This window comes from Eleginops maclovinus, chromosome 22, assembly GCF_036324505.1.
Source record: "Eleginops maclovinus isolate JMC-PN-2008 ecotype Puerto Natales chromosome 22, JC_Emac_rtc_rv5, whole genome shotgun sequence".
Lineage (NCBI taxonomy): Eukaryota > Metazoa > Chordata > Actinopteri > Perciformes > Eleginopidae > Eleginops > Eleginops maclovinus.
In genome coordinates this window covers 16,067,230-16,086,920 of record NC_086370.1, presented here as the reverse complement: position 1 = coordinate 16,086,920, position 19,691 = coordinate 16,067,230, and the positions used below count along the sequence as shown (strand labels likewise).

The window sequence follows — 19,691 nt, the reverse complement described above, 5'->3', positions numbered from 1 at the left end:
ATGTTGCATTACTTGGAAAGCATTGTGCCGTCTAAAGCAACAGAGTTTCCTTTAAAGCCATATCCTTCAAAAATGTGCATCACTTTGACTACAATTTTGAGCTAAAAGGAAGCAAGAAAGTTGTTAGCTGTGAACAGAACTTGCAGTATGAATGATAATGAGTTTGTTTATTTGGTTTTGGAAGACCAATAAAAAGCCAAATTAATTTAACAACCACGTTTCCTAGATGAATAGTAAGTAAATAAGGTTTGTAAGAAATGGAATACATCTTCTATACGGACAAAGAAGAGGAGTTGTTATTTGCACATATAGTATACCAAGTTGCAAAATGTTATACGGAGTGAAACTGACAATGTTTCACTAATAATTGTCACAAGACCGTTGACCTACATTGGGAAAGACATGTCTGTAAATCAGCAAATCTATCTATTTTTTAACTCAATCAACTGCCCGATATAGTTACTTGAATGGCACTTATTTAAAGGCCTTAAAAGCCGAATCCAGAGTTATTTTACATTTCCATTACTTGTCTGACCCGCGAACAGCTGTCGAAGCTTTGGATTGAAGGCAGGGCTTATGTCAAAGAAGTGCGCACGCTTTATGGGCCCAGATACAAATACTTTTACTCTCCAGAGTCAGGCTCTTTTGGCCTCAATCGCCACTGAGCAACTTTCATAGGAATAAACGGGTCCCTGCCTCCAACGATTTCTCCAGTTATATTTATACATTCTTGCCTCTAACCAAGGTGCTTCTGTTGCCGAATCCCCGAATGTTCGGTGTCACAAACCTGCACTTTGAATCACACTGACCTTTTCCCTACAACTAGTGTGCAGTGTATAAAATGTGCCGTTCAAACAGAAAAAGAAAGAAGGACAGAAAATGTGCTAAATGCTTGGTAGTGAACAGAAAAATGTAATCCTTCATTCTTGAGTTCCACAGCCGTTATGTTTTGGGTAAATGGCTTCCTCGCTCCTAATAGCAACATTTATCTATTAATGTGGTCATAACCTGGGATTGAGAGTTCATCCAATAATAAAACCACAAGGCGCTTGTTCACATTCAGAGGACTGGTCATCGTTAAGCAAGTCATTTCTCTACTAAAATTATATGACACAAACCCATGAAGCAAACTTCTCGATATAAAATCTTAATTCAAATGACAGTAACTTAGATCATACTGTTATCTAAAAAAGCTTTTTGTTTCCAAAGGGAGCTTGTCAAAAAATGCTAGGAGGAAGGATAGGAATGAAAAGAAAGTAGGAAATGGGGTTGGGATATCAAAATTGACCTAAATTATGTGGAATTTTGACTCACAGGGGGGAATTTAAACATGTCTCTCTGCATGTGAAGCTTCGCCTCAGCACACTGTTTAAAGAACTGCCAAACTTATACAGCTGAAATTCACTTTTAACTGGCATCTCCTACAAAGTCAGTGAGTTGAGACTATAAATGCTAAGAATCCAATAATAGGAGAATCCTCCTAGCACGATAAGGAAGAAGGAAGCTGTATTTTTGCCCTCTTTTTAACAAATGTCTTTATGAATATCTGAGAGGGAGGCGAGTGAAAGTACTGTGAAAGCAAACCTATTTGAATTATGAACAACACGGAGAGCGCACCTGTGCGATGTCTCTGCGGTCCTCCTCCACTCCAATGAAGTCAAACTTCTTTTAACCTTTCATAAGTTGTGCTGACTTGAAACATAACTCTATAATTTCTATTGATTAAGTAACATTTGGGCTTTGTGATGAAGAACAATCATTCTTGATTTCCACACACAACAAGCAATTATTGCAAGACCAGATCAATACAGTTCAGTGGGTGGCAAGATAACAATGTATAAACAGTAAATTAAGTATGTTTGAGTTTTCAGACATCATTCACAAATCTTGAACAGATGAAAAAATCTTTACATACTGTACCTCCGATATAAAAAGTGTCATTGGAGTAAATAGAAAAAGTGCTTTACTTGTTTGCAAGTTAAGACCTTAAAGAAAATCGTTTTGAAATACTGCAAAATGAGTTTTACTCCTGGTCTATTTAGCAAGTTTTGGAGAAATTGTTCGAGTGGTACACACCTCAGTTTGACAGTTATATGCTGTTCTACAAAAGGCAGTGAAGAGAACAATGACTATTCCTTATTATAAGTTTCCTCTTGGCAGTGGAGCTACAGTTTTACTGAAAAAGTGGAGGTCTTAGGGTGTTGGCCACAGTGCCGGCTGCTCATACCTTCTGTGTCCTGGCCCCAGCTGTGGGTTAGCAAAGAGAGGATTGCCATTCCTGTCCCCAGCCATCTGACGAGCCACCACCCCCGTCGCATCTTCTGTCAAGCCTTATTGCCTGCCCACCTGGACAAAAAAAAAATGGGAGAGAGGATTTTTCATTCATGTCTTATTGAGCCCTCCTGCCCTTACGCAACAGCTGGGACCAGCCAACACACACTGTAACACACATGCACATCTACCTAGAGCGTTATCATTAGGTTAGTCTTTTCCAAGAACAGCATAATAATCCACTGGGTCATAGATCAATCTGAATGTATTCATTTATTTCTGGATTATCCCAAAAACTGGATTTTCTCAAATGCATGTCTGTTGTCCTTTTTCCTGACTCTTCGTTGGAGGAATAGAAAAACAGGTAGCACTATTTTTTCCCTTTCTAACAGACAATGCATGATTATTGTCCACTAATGAAAGCGCGATCAGTCTTTCCAAATCAGTCTGTATCGTTACTCTCTACAGGCGACGGTCATTCCAAATAGCCGGTTAACTTATAAATCAGTATATTCAGGCGATCTTGAGTGGGTCATGCATAAGGAAAGAAAAGAGGGCAGTGTGCTTCATTTTGGTGGAATATGGTTAACTTATTTGATGATATAATTAACTCAGACCAATCGATTCAATGACACTAATACAAAATTGTATTTTTGCAGCCCTAACTTCTTACTATTGGAATTACACCATTACAAACTTTTTAAAGCCCTCATTTGGTTCTGCATTTAAAAAAAACAAACAACCTCCACAGCGAAATAGTTTGGCTGATATCATAGATCCAAGATAAAACTGCCAGAAGGTCGGGAACATTTGCAATTTCAAATGAGTCTGCATTTTCAGCACCACGGACAGCACCAGGGCTTCATTGATACACAAACTTAGACTGTCGATGTTTCAGAGCTATGGTCGGGGCCATGGATTGTAACTTGCAACAATTTCAGTCATATGACCGATCAATGAATGCATGAATGAATAAGACTTAAATATTTAACTAAATAACCTCTCTGCCCCTGCACTCTGTGCTACTAGGGGATGGAGCAAGGGAATGGAGCGAGGGGATGGCAGGTTAACAAGCTGGCATCCCCTCTCATACAAGGGCTGAATATTTTTGCACGCAAGAAGAAGTACATTTCAGGTGGAATTTAATAGCATAACACCGCACAAACAAATCATCCTCTTCAGCATTTATAACCTTCTATAGAAAAATTCACAAGCCGCCAGCACCAAAGAATCAGTCAGAGCAAACTGCAGCAAAGACATTAAATCAACACCATGCATTATGACGTTGCATAAATAAAACTGACAGACAGGACTTACAATAAATACACCCATTCAGGCTTGAGTGGAAATAACAAGCAAAGCAGTGAGAACAGATTGTATGTTGAGCCTTGTTGTGCATTGCACACCCAAACCGTTAGCACACAGCTTCTCCTCTGAGCTGGAGGAAAGCAAGGTTTCAGTAAGAGGAATAGGAGGGTTTTTAGCTTCTGTCTGTCTGAGCTATTTGATGTCACACCTTTCTCACAAGGCTTATTCTCAGTGCAGGCGATAAGCTGCAAAATCAGCTTTCATAGCATATGCTAAAGGGACGGGAGAGGACCCACAAGCATCAACAGTATCATATCAAAGCATGTTTGAGAAAATCAAAACCTCTAACTCATACTATCAGCACCGTTTCTTTGTGATTTCCCTCTCATTTCCACTCACTTTCACACACAATGTGCAGTATGTATCATTTACTTGATTTCTTACTAATCTATGCAGACATTAACCATACAAATCTAACCACAACTACCCAATGCTCTCCGACAGCAGACATCGTGCATGAACACTATGTGGACAGCAGGAAATAACTGTGTTCTCTTCTGTGCAACAAGAAGGATTTTACACTGGTTTCCTATTTTCTCACTGCCTTCTCATCTTTTGGGCTCCCAGTGGTGTTCCCTTTTGAAAAAGATTTGATTTCCCACATTCGTACATCTATCTTTCTTAACAGGGCTGAGTACGATTGCTTTGATCCCTTTCACACAAGAGAACTCAGACTGGACCAGCCAGCCACCCTGAAGAGGGAAGTCATTTCTTTCTTCAGCTTCCTCCAAATCTCCCCCTTGGTTGACATGGGAACGCTGCTTCTCATTTACATAGGCTAACAACGATGTTCCTTCAAACTTAATGAACAGGGAAAGATTGCTGACTGAGTTCTGAGAGAAAAAATGGCACCAATACCCCGTGTCCACTGCAGTCCTCTCATAACGTCCCAGGAGTCACGACATCTGTCTTACTGTCAGCAACAATACAATGCTTTCATGAAGCTCTAAGTGCAGCAGATCAAATCCACTCCGCTTTAATGCACATCATGTTCCCTCACTCCAACCACAACTTGCTCCAAGTCAAGTGATTCTGCCTAATAAATAACCTTTTTCTATATATTTAGTATGACTTCCATCATATCTTTGGTGCAGGGGAAATGTGATTAAACGTATGCTGCAGGGGGGGTGGACAAGAATAAGCAGACAGTGTTTAAGGGTGGGGAGAGGTGAATGAAGCAATCCCAGTTATAGATTACACAGACAGTCAAAATGCTCTTCTTTATCCCCTAAGTGCAGGGGTTTTGCACTCCCTGGAAGAAATAAAAATGCTTGTCTATCTCTTTCTTCCTCTGTCAGTGTTTCTTCGATCGCCTCTCATCTGCCATCGAGTTCTCTTTCCACATCCTCCTGTTTGTGCGCTTTTGTGTTGACAGACTGTCAGACATTTCTCAATAATAGAAAAGGCTACTTTTTCATTAACTTTTAAAAGCCAAACATGTCACCGACAGTGGGCACATGGTAACGTAATAATGTTCTGCTTCGGCAAGTAGAACTTAGTACAAAATAAATCAAATTAAGGGCAAAGCACTAAAACACCAAACAGACTCACTGAAGGTTTATATTCAGTGACAAATAATTTATAACTAATTTGTAGTCTTTGACTGGTTGCAATTTTGGAACAAGCAATTTTAAAAAGTTTAGCTATGACATCAATATTTCTTCCAGGTAAATTAGATTTTTATACAATATTGAATTTACTTTTTAATATAAATTGCGGTTAAGTGGAGAGAAAGTGAAAACGCTAGTATTTCAACTCATGAGATAGTAAATACAACGGAGAGTTATGAGTCAAGGTGTTGATGAGATTTCCCTGCACTGAAAGATGCCATCTGAAAATCAGAGCATAAGGACATGTGTGGTTTCATCCCATTCCCAATTCCCCTTCCCAGTGCTATTAACGTCTCTGAGGTAAAAGCCTGTACCAAGATTCACTTAGATAACATTTTTTTTAATTAAAAGGAGGTTTTGGGTTATGTTATCCATATTCACAAAATAATTTAGTTAAAACCAGATTGTGGTAAACTTAAATGTAGAACTTGCACACAGTATACATTTTCTAAAACAAATACTTTAGGTGATATAGTCTAGCCAGAACAGTTTGGACCTCATATAAGCAGCAAAGTTCCTTTCATGTATAGGCTATATGAAACCAGTATTGCTGCTTGTCCCCAGGCCTTGTTTGGTCTGTTTTACGTCAGAATGAGTCCGTTCAGTTCTGCAAAATGTGAAACGGAGATGACTGCCACTCAAGCAGTGAAGTAATTACACCTCACTGTTGTTTTCCAGCTGTTAAGTGGAGGTGTTGATGCTGCTTATATATGATGGCTGACAGAGGAGGATCTTTGAGTGGGTTATCATTGTCGCTTGAAGATCTAACAGCAACCTCAACCACTTTGGAAGAACAAAATAGTCTAAAAGCCAGAAAAGCCAGAATACCCTGACTGATGTACGACTCCAACAATCTCTTATCTTCACTGTTACATATTGCACTGCGGTGAAACAATACTACCCTGTTGAGCTGTGTCGTCAAAATTCTTATATTACCTTGGCCAAAGTACCTCCTATTCAGAATATCATCCCATTTACTATCAAAGTATGAGAAAAGCTTAAACGACACATACTGAATGTACACTTTACCTTCCATTTTGTTAGGTAACTTATTTTTCTTGCATGACAGATGGGACACGCAACTTTGTGAACATAATCATAAATAATCAGATCCCGCTGTACACATACTGTACATATTATCAAAGTAATGTGTAAGTAAGCATTACAAAATGACATGTCACTTTTTAGATGCTTTTATCCAAAGCGTCTTGCATACTCAATACTGTGGACAATCCCCACAGGAGCAATTTGGGGTGAAGTGTCTTGACCAGGGACACAACGACATGGTGACTGCAGTGGGGATGGAACCAGTGCTCCCCCTGATCCGAAGATCAGTGCACTAACCCACTGAGCCACAGCCTCCTATAAAATGATTCTATATTTGTAAAACAGCTTGTCTCACAGTTTTCTCCAAAGATGTATTAAATTGAACTTTATAGTTAGGGTATAATAATTTTATCCAGTTGGAGACACAAAATAAGTGGGAATCCCAAACGGAATTATACATTTGTCAACAAAATGCCTCATATGCTAACCAGGGAACACATTTTTCAAGCGATGTGACATCCTCATCCATCTCATGGGCCTCCTCCCTCAGTGCGTAGGTAATGAAAATTGCAGACTCATCAGTGTAACAAAAGCACCAGTTTGCATATTAAGTGGCTCCTCCCCATCCTCATTTACAGTGCAGAGCCATGTCATCCGATTGATCAAGTGACCAAGTGAAAAACAAAGCACCATCAATTATGCAAAGATCTGAGTCATAAAACCTGGAAGATGCCAGCTGCACATGGGCTCATAAATTAGTTATCAGTAGACAGGGTTTTATCCATAATGACAGAGTGCTCAAACTAACAGCAACACCAAGCGTATTTGTTCAATCACCATGTTTACAACCTTATAACATCCCTTTCAGAATCTTAATAGCAACGGACTGTCCTGTTATATTCACTTCTTAATCCACCGCAGGCAACTAACTCGCTTAGGGACATGAAAATCAATGCTCAGCATTATTTACGCACAACAAGATGACTCTTAATTGTTGTGTGCACTGTATATGTTCTGCTATTTGCCAAAGTTGAAACAAAACCATTTCCATTGTGTGTGTGATGTTTTATTTTACTTTTGCAAAACCCATGCCAGTCTGCACTGACATGTCAAATTCGAGATACCTCTTGGTAAGTTACATTTATATGAAAAATGAATGTGTTATCCCCATGCTTTTAATTCCTTATGGCACTCCCAGGAGACTCTCCGTTACCCCTCACTTCACTAAGAGTCCGTCGCAATTCTCGCATATCTCTCCCATTAGCAAATGTCTTTAAGGAAAAACATACTGCTCAGAGAAATGAACACTTTCTGTTTCTGCAGCCACATAGCTGTACATCATGACCTCAGACCCTCACCTGTCCAGACTGACTGAGGTGGCAGAGAGCCAAAGCAGAGATCCCTCCACACTTCTTGGAAATAAGAATTTCCTTCTTCAACAGATGGTCTTTTACCTTCAATATAATATGCATATCTTATGTACTCAGTGGTATCTTATACATGATGTGATTTTGCTGTGATCATTTTACTGCTCAACACGCAGGTAGAGTTATATAAAATATCCCCTAAGTGTCAGGATTGGGGAAATAGGACCCAAGTGCAGTAGAACAAAGGGACGCAGGTATGGTCCAAACAAAAGGCGAGCTTTATTCCAAATAAAGCTGCATTTTCAAACAAAGAAAAACTTAACCTACACTAACCAGGGAATACAGGGACACCAGGAACAGGAGCAGATGGATGGACGGACAGGAACAGGCAGGTATCATGGACAAGATCAGGTGGGAAACGACGACAACCAAACAAGAGACAAAAGGGCAACAGAGACTAAATACACAAGGGTAATCACAAGACAAGACACAGCTGGAGAAGGGAGGAGAAACAAAGGGGCAACAGCTGAACACAATGACATAATCAGGCACAGGAGGGAAACGCAGACAAGAAGTGAAGCTAAACATGACACAAGAGGGGAAACAAGAAACAACAGACACAAAACAAGGATCATGACACTAAGAAAGCGGGAATAGTGCAGAAAATAGCACACTTAGACTCTTCCATTTAGAAAATCTAATTATCTCCTTAACTTTGTACAGCTTTCATACTTACATTTAGAATCATACATGTAAAACTCAGAAGAATACAAGACAAACACCATGGTCTAGTTAACAAAACATGATCTAGCTACGAAGTTGTTAGCATTTTTGGTCCATTATTCAAACATTTGTAATGCAGTTTAACACAATGAACTATTCTCTATACTCAACATATTTGGTTATTTTCCTTTATGAGGTTGGTATGTGAGGTTGTTTCCTTTTTTATCTAATGTGTATTCAATAGTGTCAATCTACCCTTTGCTTCAGTCATCGGTGTAAGATGTCCTCACAGGTGTCTTACCTCGGCCTGTAATTTGATATCAACCTGGCAGCAGAAAGCAAAATCTAGCACATAAGATACCCTTTCACAGTAACGTAACGCCACCTGCTCTAGTGTGTAACTCCGAACTAGGGAACGTAAAGGAATCTGATGCCTCTTTAAGCAAGGTCATAGACAAACACATGTACACCAAAATCCATACAAAAATCCAAAAAGAAAAAAGATTAATAAACAAAAGCAAATGTTTAGTCAGTTTGGTTATGTGTGCTAGATCAGTGCAGAGCTGTTCATTACCTGCTGTGAGATGTAATCAGTGGTAGCAGGGGAGCCCTGGCCCGCTAATGACGCAAGTGATTAGCCCTGGCCAACAGACTGGCCTGTGGCTAACACCCAGCGACAGATAGCATTCAAATACCCAACAGAAAGCAGTCCAAACACCAAGGCAAGCAGCTGGGGCTAAAGCCTTATCACTCCCCAGTCCATAGATACAAAGACAATTCATTAACTGATTAACAAAAGGTATTTGATCACTAGGACAAGGACACTTTGGAGAGGGCACTGCAACTCTTGCTCTGCACTGCAGGGCCAAACTCTCTTTTCACAATCACCGATAATTTCAGCTGCACCAGGAAACCTCATTAACATGAGAACCGAATGTTTGAACTGGATTGAACATTGGTAGGCATCATACTGAGGTTAGCTAATCCATCTGGTCAGTTATGTTTCAAAGACAGGAACCTAAGGGCCTGACGGACACAAAACACCCAGTTGCCTTCGAATGAGCCAGCACTCCTTTGCTGCTGTTTAGAAAACACTTTTTTTATTTGCTCCTAAATTCACAGTGAAGTGAAAAATGGCTTTTACACCTCATTAGATTTTCCATTCCCCATGCCATGATACACAACCATTTAACAGTACATGCAGAAAAATGAACATTTAAAAGACATTCCTATTCAAATGTCAGTTTTGCTTCCTATGAAACGCTACATTTCCAATGGTTCATCTTAAGGCATACGTAGGGATGCACAACTATGCCTTTAATCATCATAATTATTTATCAATCTTGAGAAAGATGCTGTGTCCTCTACTGTTAAATTGTAAATAGTAACTTGTAAATGGACTGTACTTATACAGTGCTTTATCCGGTCTTTTTAACCCTTCAAAACGTTTTACATACTACAATTCATTCACACATTCACACATCATTCATTCAGAGTCAATTGCTCTTTCTCAAGATGGATGAATAATCCTAAGGATGCCATCGGTAGCAACTCAGGGTTCAGTATCTTGCCCAAGGATACATCGACATGTTGACTGCTCGGGCTGCGATCGAAACCCACACCCTTCTGGTTGAAAGACGACGGCACCCCTCGCAGCCACAGTCGCTCCATTGTAGTACTAACAAATATTGTTGTACTTGAAAGCAATTGAGGAGCTACTTTTACTTTAGCATTAAAGTAGATCCAAGTAATAAGACCACAGCAGCCAGCAAATGGCAGGTATTCACAGCGTGAAAAAACAACAAGTTGACCAATGAATATCACAGCCAATCAAGCTTAATGAATTGCGTAAGCCACAAATGTGTGTTAACCTGTTCAGCTCAATCTTTCCCTAATACTGTACATTTGCACCCATGTGGTCTTAAAGGTTGCTTTTGTCAATAAATAATGTATCGGTTATAAAGCACCAAAAGTAATCCTTAATCGGATGATCAGTACCGATAGTCTTTGTATTAGGGAGTTTTGGTAATGGATAGTTATAAACCCCTATGGAGTTGCTCCAGAATTTAATTAACTTGTTTATCTTCAGTCACGAACGCTGCAGACTGCGCTTACATCTATGTCATGATGTAACTGCTATTATGACAAGTGACGAGTGTGACGAGTGCTCTTGTATGCATGTGGCTGCGGGACAGAGTAGCCCTCAGTGCGAACAGTATCCTCAATGTGCACTTGACACAGAAATGAAAAGCCATTATGCAGTTGATGTTCATTCGGTTTTCGTAATTACACAACTTCCCACCTGTGTTACAAAGTGCAATTTAACATATTCCCTATGGGGAAGCATGCCGAGCTGGCTGATGCTGATACTAAATACAGTTATAAAAAGGTTGGAGTGTTTAGCCTGGGTATTTCGGCTGGAAACACTGACCCTGATGGAAAAATATATAAACACCATTATGTGCTTTTGCAGTGCAGTACGGAGCACATGAAAGATTTAATGTGGGCCTCAAGTGCTCTCATGATTATTGTGATGGGATGAGATGGTTTTAACATGATAAACCCTTTGCACCTCTTTATGCAATGTGGTTTGACAGACAACAGTTCTTCTGCTAAGCAGAAAAACTAAGAGGATGTGTTTGTTATTTTAGTTAAACATCTGCGGGGATGATAAGGAAGTATTCTAGTTTGTTTGCAATGACTAATGGATCAGTAAAGATGTGATATTAATGAACGTTATTCAAGAGAATATCAGAAGGGTTTCAAAGCCTAAAAGATGAAATGTATAACCATTACACTCTGTTTCCTCTCCATCCCTGTAATGTTTACCATATATCATGAAATAAATCAGCAAGTTGTTGTCCAAATGATTTTCATTGAACAATAGGAAATCCTATATCTAAAAAAATCTGAAAATATGCTGCAACTAAAATTGGACCAGACATAAATAGCATAAATCAGCACATAATTTACATCATGACAAGGTTTAAAATAATATAATTCTACAGCGTAATATCCCTGTGATTTTCACTCTCTTTTACTTTTGAATAACCCTGTAATAGGAAGCCGAAAAGTAAACCTACATGCGGTTCATGGAAGTAGATGATGTATTCAGCTGCAACTAAAGTAAACAGAACCTGGTGGTCCATTAAACCTCTAATTTTCTCGAATTCAGCGCGAGTGAGCCACAGATGTCTGAGGGTCTAATCCCCCTGCCTTAGTCATCTCATGACCACATTTTAAACCTCTAAACCCTCGCTGAGCTCAGTCCATGTGGGTGTCACCACCACTCTGCGCTGTGTGCTTGGCACCAACAATGCACTAACCATGTCACAAGGCGCACTTCTGAGCACAATAGAAACAACTTAGCCACATGGTCTTAAACACATGCAGCTGATGCCAGATAAAAGAGCAATGTTGACTTTTTTTTGTAATCTTTCACCTCGGAGGGTGACTTTTAACCCCTGCTAACTGCAGCACAACTGTGATTCTCTCGAGTCTTAACACACAATGAAAAGACTAATCCTTTCACAAAATATTAAATCCTGAAGGGAATGTTTAGACTAGAAGCATGTGGTTTTTGGTGCATTTGTCTACTTAGGACATACAGTTGAAAAAAGACGAAAAGTAATTATAATGTCAATGGTTGCCTGAAGATCTAGGCTGGCTAATATTACATTTAGGCAGATAGATTGGTTTCTTTGTATACAGTATCTGTGCCAATAATTAACAAATGAATACACAGTACATAAAACCCTCCTAGGTTGTATATACTTTTTAAATTTCTATCGTTATGGGCATGTTTTCCAGTCACAGATAAAGTTCTCTACTGAGGAATGTTTCAGTTAATGCATTGGGTGCAGTTGGTGCTGCAAAAGAACTTGCAGATGCATTAGTGTTTGCCAGGGGAAAAGTTCAGAGGACTTAGTAGTGAGTGGATGACTATAATATGCACTGCCATCTGCCACTTGCCTGCAATGCAGACCTTGGAATACCTCATAAATATATCGTATTGCTCTATCTGGACATCCAAGGTCAGGAATTCACCTAATCTATTTCAGAAATCTTTATCTGGCTCATGCATTAAATCTGTATGGATTAGTAAAATAGTTATTCGATATTAGACATCTAAATTATTTAATCTTTCTGCTTTTATTTTGCTCAACCAACATACCGCTTAAGAGGTTCGTCCCCACTACAAAATGCAATTCACTCACTTGTATAACTTGCTCTGACTTTGTCAAATGCTTCAAATGACCTGTATTGGCTGGTATGAAAGACACAGTGCCATTATTTGTATTGGAAGGGGACTTTATGTGCCCACAAAGCTCTGTGAGTAACAATCAGGTACATGTACGTCAGATCGATTCTTCATAAATGCACTATAAGCTCAGGCAACTTCAAGGCACTACATGAAAGCTTAACCCCAATAGAATATCTCTGACCTCAACCATGTGTCCTTACACTAAACCCCAGCTCAAATGCAAACAACAATTGTATACAGTATAAACATTTAAATTCAGTGCAGTTAAGGACTGACTAAGAGTCTGTGATGTTGCTTTATAACTGATATATGCACTTGGATAAGACAGCATGGATTAGCCTCAAGCTAAATTAGAAATTCAACAAAGCCTTGGCTCAATTTACTTTCTTCTCTCATGCTCTGCGCCGCAGTGGACAGGAAGTCCTTGCCCTCTGCAAGACACATTTGGATGCAAGACACTATTCCCTGATGATGTGTTTTCTAAGATAAAGCCTGAGGAGATCCTCTTGATACCCCTCTGTTAAACCATGCACTGTCTTTATACAACAAACCAGTGTCAATGGTGGAAAACATAATGTTCCCAAATCAACAACATTTTCCCACAAGCATGTCTTTGTCGAAAGCAAGACATTAGACAACCTATAACTTTGCAATGAAATAGAAAGTAAGTGATCCAGGATGGTAAAATGTACAAAATGCTATGGTCTTAATTACATGAGATGTGAACTAGAGTGTAATTTTGAGAAACATGGCTGGGTAACTTTTAGAAAGTTTGACACTCACTGTCTCCACTGCAAAGCACACGAGGGTTTAAAGCATGGCTCAAGGGAATTTCTGCAGTGGTGACAGGCACCACAGATGTAATGCCAGCCACCGGCTTGTCAACAGCTCACAGCTGGAACATACCCAGTCTGACTAAAGTCACAATAAACATATAAATACTGAAAATGCCCTAAATACAACTTTCAAACAGGGTTTGTATTGCTCCAGCTCAGTATGGGGTGACATGTACTATTTCCATAATAAATGGTCAGTAGGCAGGGACATAGTTTTTATTCTATAAACCAGATTTAGCTAACAGCCGGAAGAATCTCACTGGAATTTCGAGGGCAGCAAACAACTCTAAACAGATGTTAATTAGCTAGTTACAATATGTGATATGTGACCTACAGTTAATTAAAGTAGAGTATGAAATCCCACACTTCACTGACTTTACACTTTGGCTTCTGTACAATATAACTTTATATCCTGTAAGCTTATGCAGCAAGACTTATTTCCAAACACACCTTATACCGGGGTCTTAAGAGAATCCATTCTGTACTGTGGCCTTAAGATATATTACCACTGATAAAGCTTTCACTCTTGAAGTGCAGAGGTGAGATTGAGGCTTAAACAAAGAACTGACAGCATAATGACATAGGCTGAATATATAATGATCGTATTGTATTGAATAATATAATCCAATACTTAATTAGTTTTTTCACACTAATGCTTAGACTGCCATGCCAAGCTTGTGAAGATCCATAATTGACAATTATGACAGCTGTAGCAGCGTTAAAAATGAGAAAGAGCAATAAGAGAGGCAGAGACAATCTGAGAATAATGTGGGAGGAATAAAAGATCTACTCAAGAAATCTAGAATCTACTCTCTTGCACCTCTTTCAGTGCAGCCTGTTGTACTGGTTTGGTACTAATGGTTCCCCCTCATACATTTCATTCCACTACTGGTGGTAGAGTTTACTACCTCTGATATCTGACACAGAGCTGCTGATCTGATAGTTGCGTGAAGTACCGTACATGCCCTTCCCCACTTGGAAGCAGAGGGAGAGGGTGGTAAATCATTACACAGGATTGCAAACTATAGCTCTCCTCTGAATCTCTGAAAGACATCATTGGAAATTGAAACACCAGGAAGACAGTGGAAAGGAAGAAAACACATTTCACAATTGCTCCTGTTTCGTCTTCCCCCTCAATACACTTGGGCCCAAATCATTTCAGGCATCACTACCCACGAGTCTCTTATCAAATAATATTGAAATGGTTACCCTGAGGTGTCCATTGTGCATATGAATAAAGTCATATTTGCTGAGTGATGGGTAAGTTATGATAGTAATGCACTCACTGTAGGGAAACTATTCTTCATCTTATGATGAAATCCCATTTTCACAACTCCTCCTCTTTCTTTACTCTGTGAAACCTGAGAGCAAGACTTATTGAATTGCCAAAAAACAAATTCAAGCCTGCTCTACAGTACTTAACTGCAATCACTCACCTAATTTCAAACACCATCCTTGATGAAATTAAGTTGTTTTGGAGTATGAATAAAAAAGGTACATAAAATACTGAGACAGATATAAAGCTTATCCAACAAATATGTATTCTTATAAACATTGGATCAGATGACGGTGGGTGTGTAAAAGGGATCATACTGACAAACCCACTTTGATCATTTGTTTCATTCTTCAGAGGTTTTTTTTTCTGTGTGTATTTGGGCTCATGGTTACAGTTTTCTGGGGGGCAACTTTATAGTTTTGGTTCACTCTCCCTTCTGTCAATGCTGTTTTTACAGCTTCCTATACGGACAACAAGTTGCCAAACAGATCAATTTATACAGGTTCAAACAATTCTCCTGAGGTAAGCACTTCTTATTCAAAACATTACACACCTTGTAAAACAGAACATTATTTATATACGTTTTCCTACTGGCAAAAAATGCCACAAAAAAAATAAAACCAACAAAGAAGTGATTTCACTGATAATACGATTACCTCTGTAGCCAAAGCAATACATATTCTTACTTATTTATCTGTGCCATAAAATATTAAAGACAAATCGATATTGCACAACATTTTTTTGTGTCAATCCTACCTACGTGGTTTTGCTGATGTAAACACTTAATTGTGCACCAAATCCGAGGCTAGATATAATCCCAGACAAATTAAAAAAGGAACTTGCATGACCCTAACTCTTCAGCCATAACCAATTTGCGTAGTCTCTTTAAGCGAATGTATTAACAATAACCATCATATAGTGCCAACATTACTGATTTTACACATTTTGACACAAGACAATACTAAAAAGCCTACATTTAGACTATTTGTTAAACTCCCAAGATTGTTTTCTGCCTCCAGTGCTCAAGGGCCGGGAAATTAGTGCATCTTATTTCTTTCAGCACCAGAATGCACTTTGTCTGAAGCGATCCTACAACAGAGAAGATTAGATCATTAGTCAGCCACGGGATTGTTGCAGCCCTTGTTAATTACAGTTTCATCACACACACACACACACACACACACACACACACACACACACACACACACACACACACACACACACACACACACACACACACACACACACACACACACACACACACACACACACACACACACACACACACACACACACACACACACACACACACACACACACACACACACGATAAAGATGTGAATACTAAATGAAACGCAAACAGTTCACCGAAAGCAATGCGAGCATGAGGTGCCTTGAGCTGTGTAACTGTGGACTGCTGAGCATTGTATTTCATTATTGAAAGATAATGCTGGGGGGAAGGGGGGGACTTGGAGAGCCAGTCATTCTTTAAGAACCCAGCGGATTGATTATTCTCATTTTGACTACCACCTGCAAGAGCCACGCCCAAAAGGCTTTCCTCTCCATCCTTTGGTATGAACAAGACACTCCATTACTTCTATGGATAATTCACTATAGTCTAATTTATCCCCTTGGTTCACTTCAGCTACCAGAGTATTTTATAACCTCTTTAGTTCACGCTATTAATACTTAAAGAGAAGATCGCCTTGAGCTTCCTGTCTTCCATCATGACAATAAAAATGTTATATACTCTTTGTCAGTCCTAAGGCTCAAAGCAAAGGTGAAGACCTCACATCAATCAAGCAACAAAGCTGAAGTGCAGATACCTCAATCTTCAATTCCTCTGATGGCCACTAAAAGGGTCTAAAGCTAACTTTGTACCTTCTTGTGTGCATTTTGAAAACAACCATAAATCCACTGGCAACTTTCTAAAATGTAAACCAACCGAAAAGATGTCCTTGAGAAGGGTTCACATGTCCATGCTGTCTTTTGTAGCTGTATTGTAACAGGGAGAATGAGCCACACTGTAGTTTTCTATCATGGTTTTCAAACTGTTCTGAATCCTCATAGCCAAAATGCTAAAATCCTTTTCGTTGTAGCATCTCAATTGGGAGAATTTGTTTTTCTTCATAGTAAACTGTACACCAGAATGAAGATGTAGTCTTTGATGTAGAACATTAGCTGGACACTTAATTGTAACCATTTTCTATACTTACAATAGGAGTTAGAAATGTCTGTTAGTGGCCATCCCATGAATGAAATACCTGGCAAATCAATAGTATGCCATCACAATGATGTAAAATCCTGTCTTTATATGAATAAGTATTCTCAGGTACAGTACCTAACAATTGTCTTTTATTCATGAACCTGTGCTACCTTTAGATGCTGCGTCTCACATCTTATCACAGAATCAACAAAATTAACACTTTTGACAGTTATGTGCGATATGAATGAAATGGTAAACCACACACACACACACACACACACACACACACACACACACACACACACACACACACACACACACACACACACACACACACACACACACACACACACACACACACACACACACACACACACACACACACATTACAGAGGCCATTTGATGTTGATTGTCTTACATGCAGGGGCAGATGTCTAATTATGCACTGTAGGCGTAGCACTGGCGTTTAATTAAGAAGCCAGTGAAGCATCTAAACCTCATCCAAACTACCTGTTGACTAGCATTTCAATGTAAGATCATAAACCCATCTGTGGTTTCAGAGTCCTTCCTTATTTCTTAATTTGAGTGATATTAATGACAAATAGCTTTTACTTTTTATGCTAAATGTTAAAACATAGCACTTCCCCATCACAGGAAACATTTTGATTGACATAGCAAGAGGAGCATGAGGTCTATTCTATTAAAGTATCAGACCAGGACAAGCCACTACAACATGGCACAACTAGTTCATCCATCATGAATATGATTTATTTCCACTGTGCTTACTGCTGGTATTAATGTTACAACATTTGCAGAGAAAAGCACCTATTCTGGGCATGTAAATAGACCCTAAGAAAGGATCAAATGAATTGAATTTAGCTTAAGCACCAACACGATGAAAACCCTGACAAGCAAAAGGCCATAATGAATCATTTAAAGGCTTTTCAGGTTGACTGAACAGCAACAGTATAGAAAGCAATGACAATTTGTCAATGAGAATATGAGGTTTCTAGAACAGTCAATGTTTTGTTCATGACAAATCTAAACGGTTATGTTGCTATTTGTGGCATCATGAACATTTGCTCTGCAGTATATATGCACAACGTTAACTCTGCCTTCTGCCCAGATGATAAAGGTTTCTAAGTGAGCCTGTGAATAAACCGTGTGAGTGAATGAAGTTTTGAAGGGGCTGCCTCCTGCAGCGCGACACTGCTCACACTTTCAGCGGAAGTTATTACATGGCAGTCGTATTTTCGATAAAATGCTCGTATTGATATGCATATGAGAACGAGTTACAAAAGTCAACTAAAAAGAAATGCAGCTGTCGCCTCTCAGCCGGTGAATTGGCACACTCCTCGAGGTTTCGCTAAAAAAAAAAATGTGGGTAATCACTATCATAACCTATAACCAAATAGTTCATTGAAATCTTACGAATACAGACGTAGCCTTCGTTCGTCAACCAATAATTGCAGTTCAATCACATGCATTGATAAGGCACGATCCTTGGATAATCCAGAGTGAACGCTGACCATGCACTCTGTCAGTGTTTGAAAACTTCACCCTCCAGATATTAGCGGCACGGATCAGGGCAGAGTTGGAGTAAACGGCTGCCCCATGCCGATGATTTACTCATGTCACGGTGGTTAATCGACATTATACGGTAAACATATTGAGAATTGAAGCGTCCCGAAAAGGCTCCTATTCCGTGGCCAAAAAAACAATTAGGCAGTGAGCAGTGTCCGTAGCTTTCAGCCCATTTGGTCATAAATGCGCCTGAAACATAACAACAGTCGTCCTCAAAACAACATAAAACGTCTTACCATGTTTTTCTTCCAGGAGTGCGTATCAAAAATCCCTTTAGGAAGGGAAAAGGAGCCACAAATACCGGCTGGCAGGGCAGCTGCAGCCTCCTCACACAGGCACATCAGAGCTCTGTGCTGCCCCAGCTGTCTTAAACCCGACACAGCAAGAGACCGCAACACTGTCGGGATGTATCCGGGTTGTAATGCGAGTGAAGTGCATGGAGCAGTCCAACTCAGGTCCTTCTCTCACTCTCTCTCCGCCTCTCTCCCTGGTAATGACGCGTAAAGCAGGTAATCTTATTACATCGGTCAGTAAAGGTGATCCCGGCTAAAGCTCCGTTACCCCTCCTCCTACCTCTTAACTACCTGACAAACCCACGCCTGAGACAAAGGCATCATATTTACCAGTATACCAATTATATGTGATAAACAAGAACGGAAAGAAGTCACCCAGTCATGGAGGTGCAACTAATCCATAACTTATTAAAGTATGTGGACTGCAATGGCACCTGAAAAGTGGACATAGCTTCTGAATGAAGGTCACAAAAAGCTATTTACTGTCAGTTGTCAATTTGTTCAGAGTAAATCCATTAGTCGGGTCTGTCTCCACCGATTGGAGTGGAGCTGAGAAATAACATCACTGGAGGCAGCTAGCTATGATTCACCTGTCACTTTGCAACAATCACTGGCCTTTTCTTCCCTCCAGCTTAAACAACAACGAAAAAGCCAGCCATCAATATACTCTAATTAGATGTTGTGCTGGATGAGTCCCAACTAAAGGTTGCAGGGAATATTCAATAATAACAACTTCTACACAAGAGACACTGTGTGGGGTCGGTCTTGTTCACAAAAAACATGTCAACAGCGGTTACATTTCAAACTATTCTCCTGACAATGTAAAATTATCTTTCTTATATTGGG

General features: G+C 39.6%; 1 protein-coding gene across 1 annotated transcript in view; it reads right to left on the bottom strand.

Annotated features, from left to right (window-relative positions):
• Positions 1–18,968, bottom strand: part of LOC134859160 (protocadherin-15-like) — a 133,624-nt gene extending 114,656 nt beyond the window's left edge. Inside the window, exons 1-2 of the mRNA XM_063875496.1 lie at positions 18,789–18,968; positions 2,228–2,346 (exon numbers count right to left, since the gene is read on the bottom strand). Of these exons, the coding sequence (XP_063731566.1) occupies positions 2,228–2,318 (91 nt within the window). The 5' untranslated portion in view covers positions 2,319–2,346; positions 18,789–18,968. The remainder of the gene's footprint in view (positions 1–2,227; positions 2,347–18,788) is intronic.
• Positions 18,969–19,691: the final 723 nt, after the last annotated feature.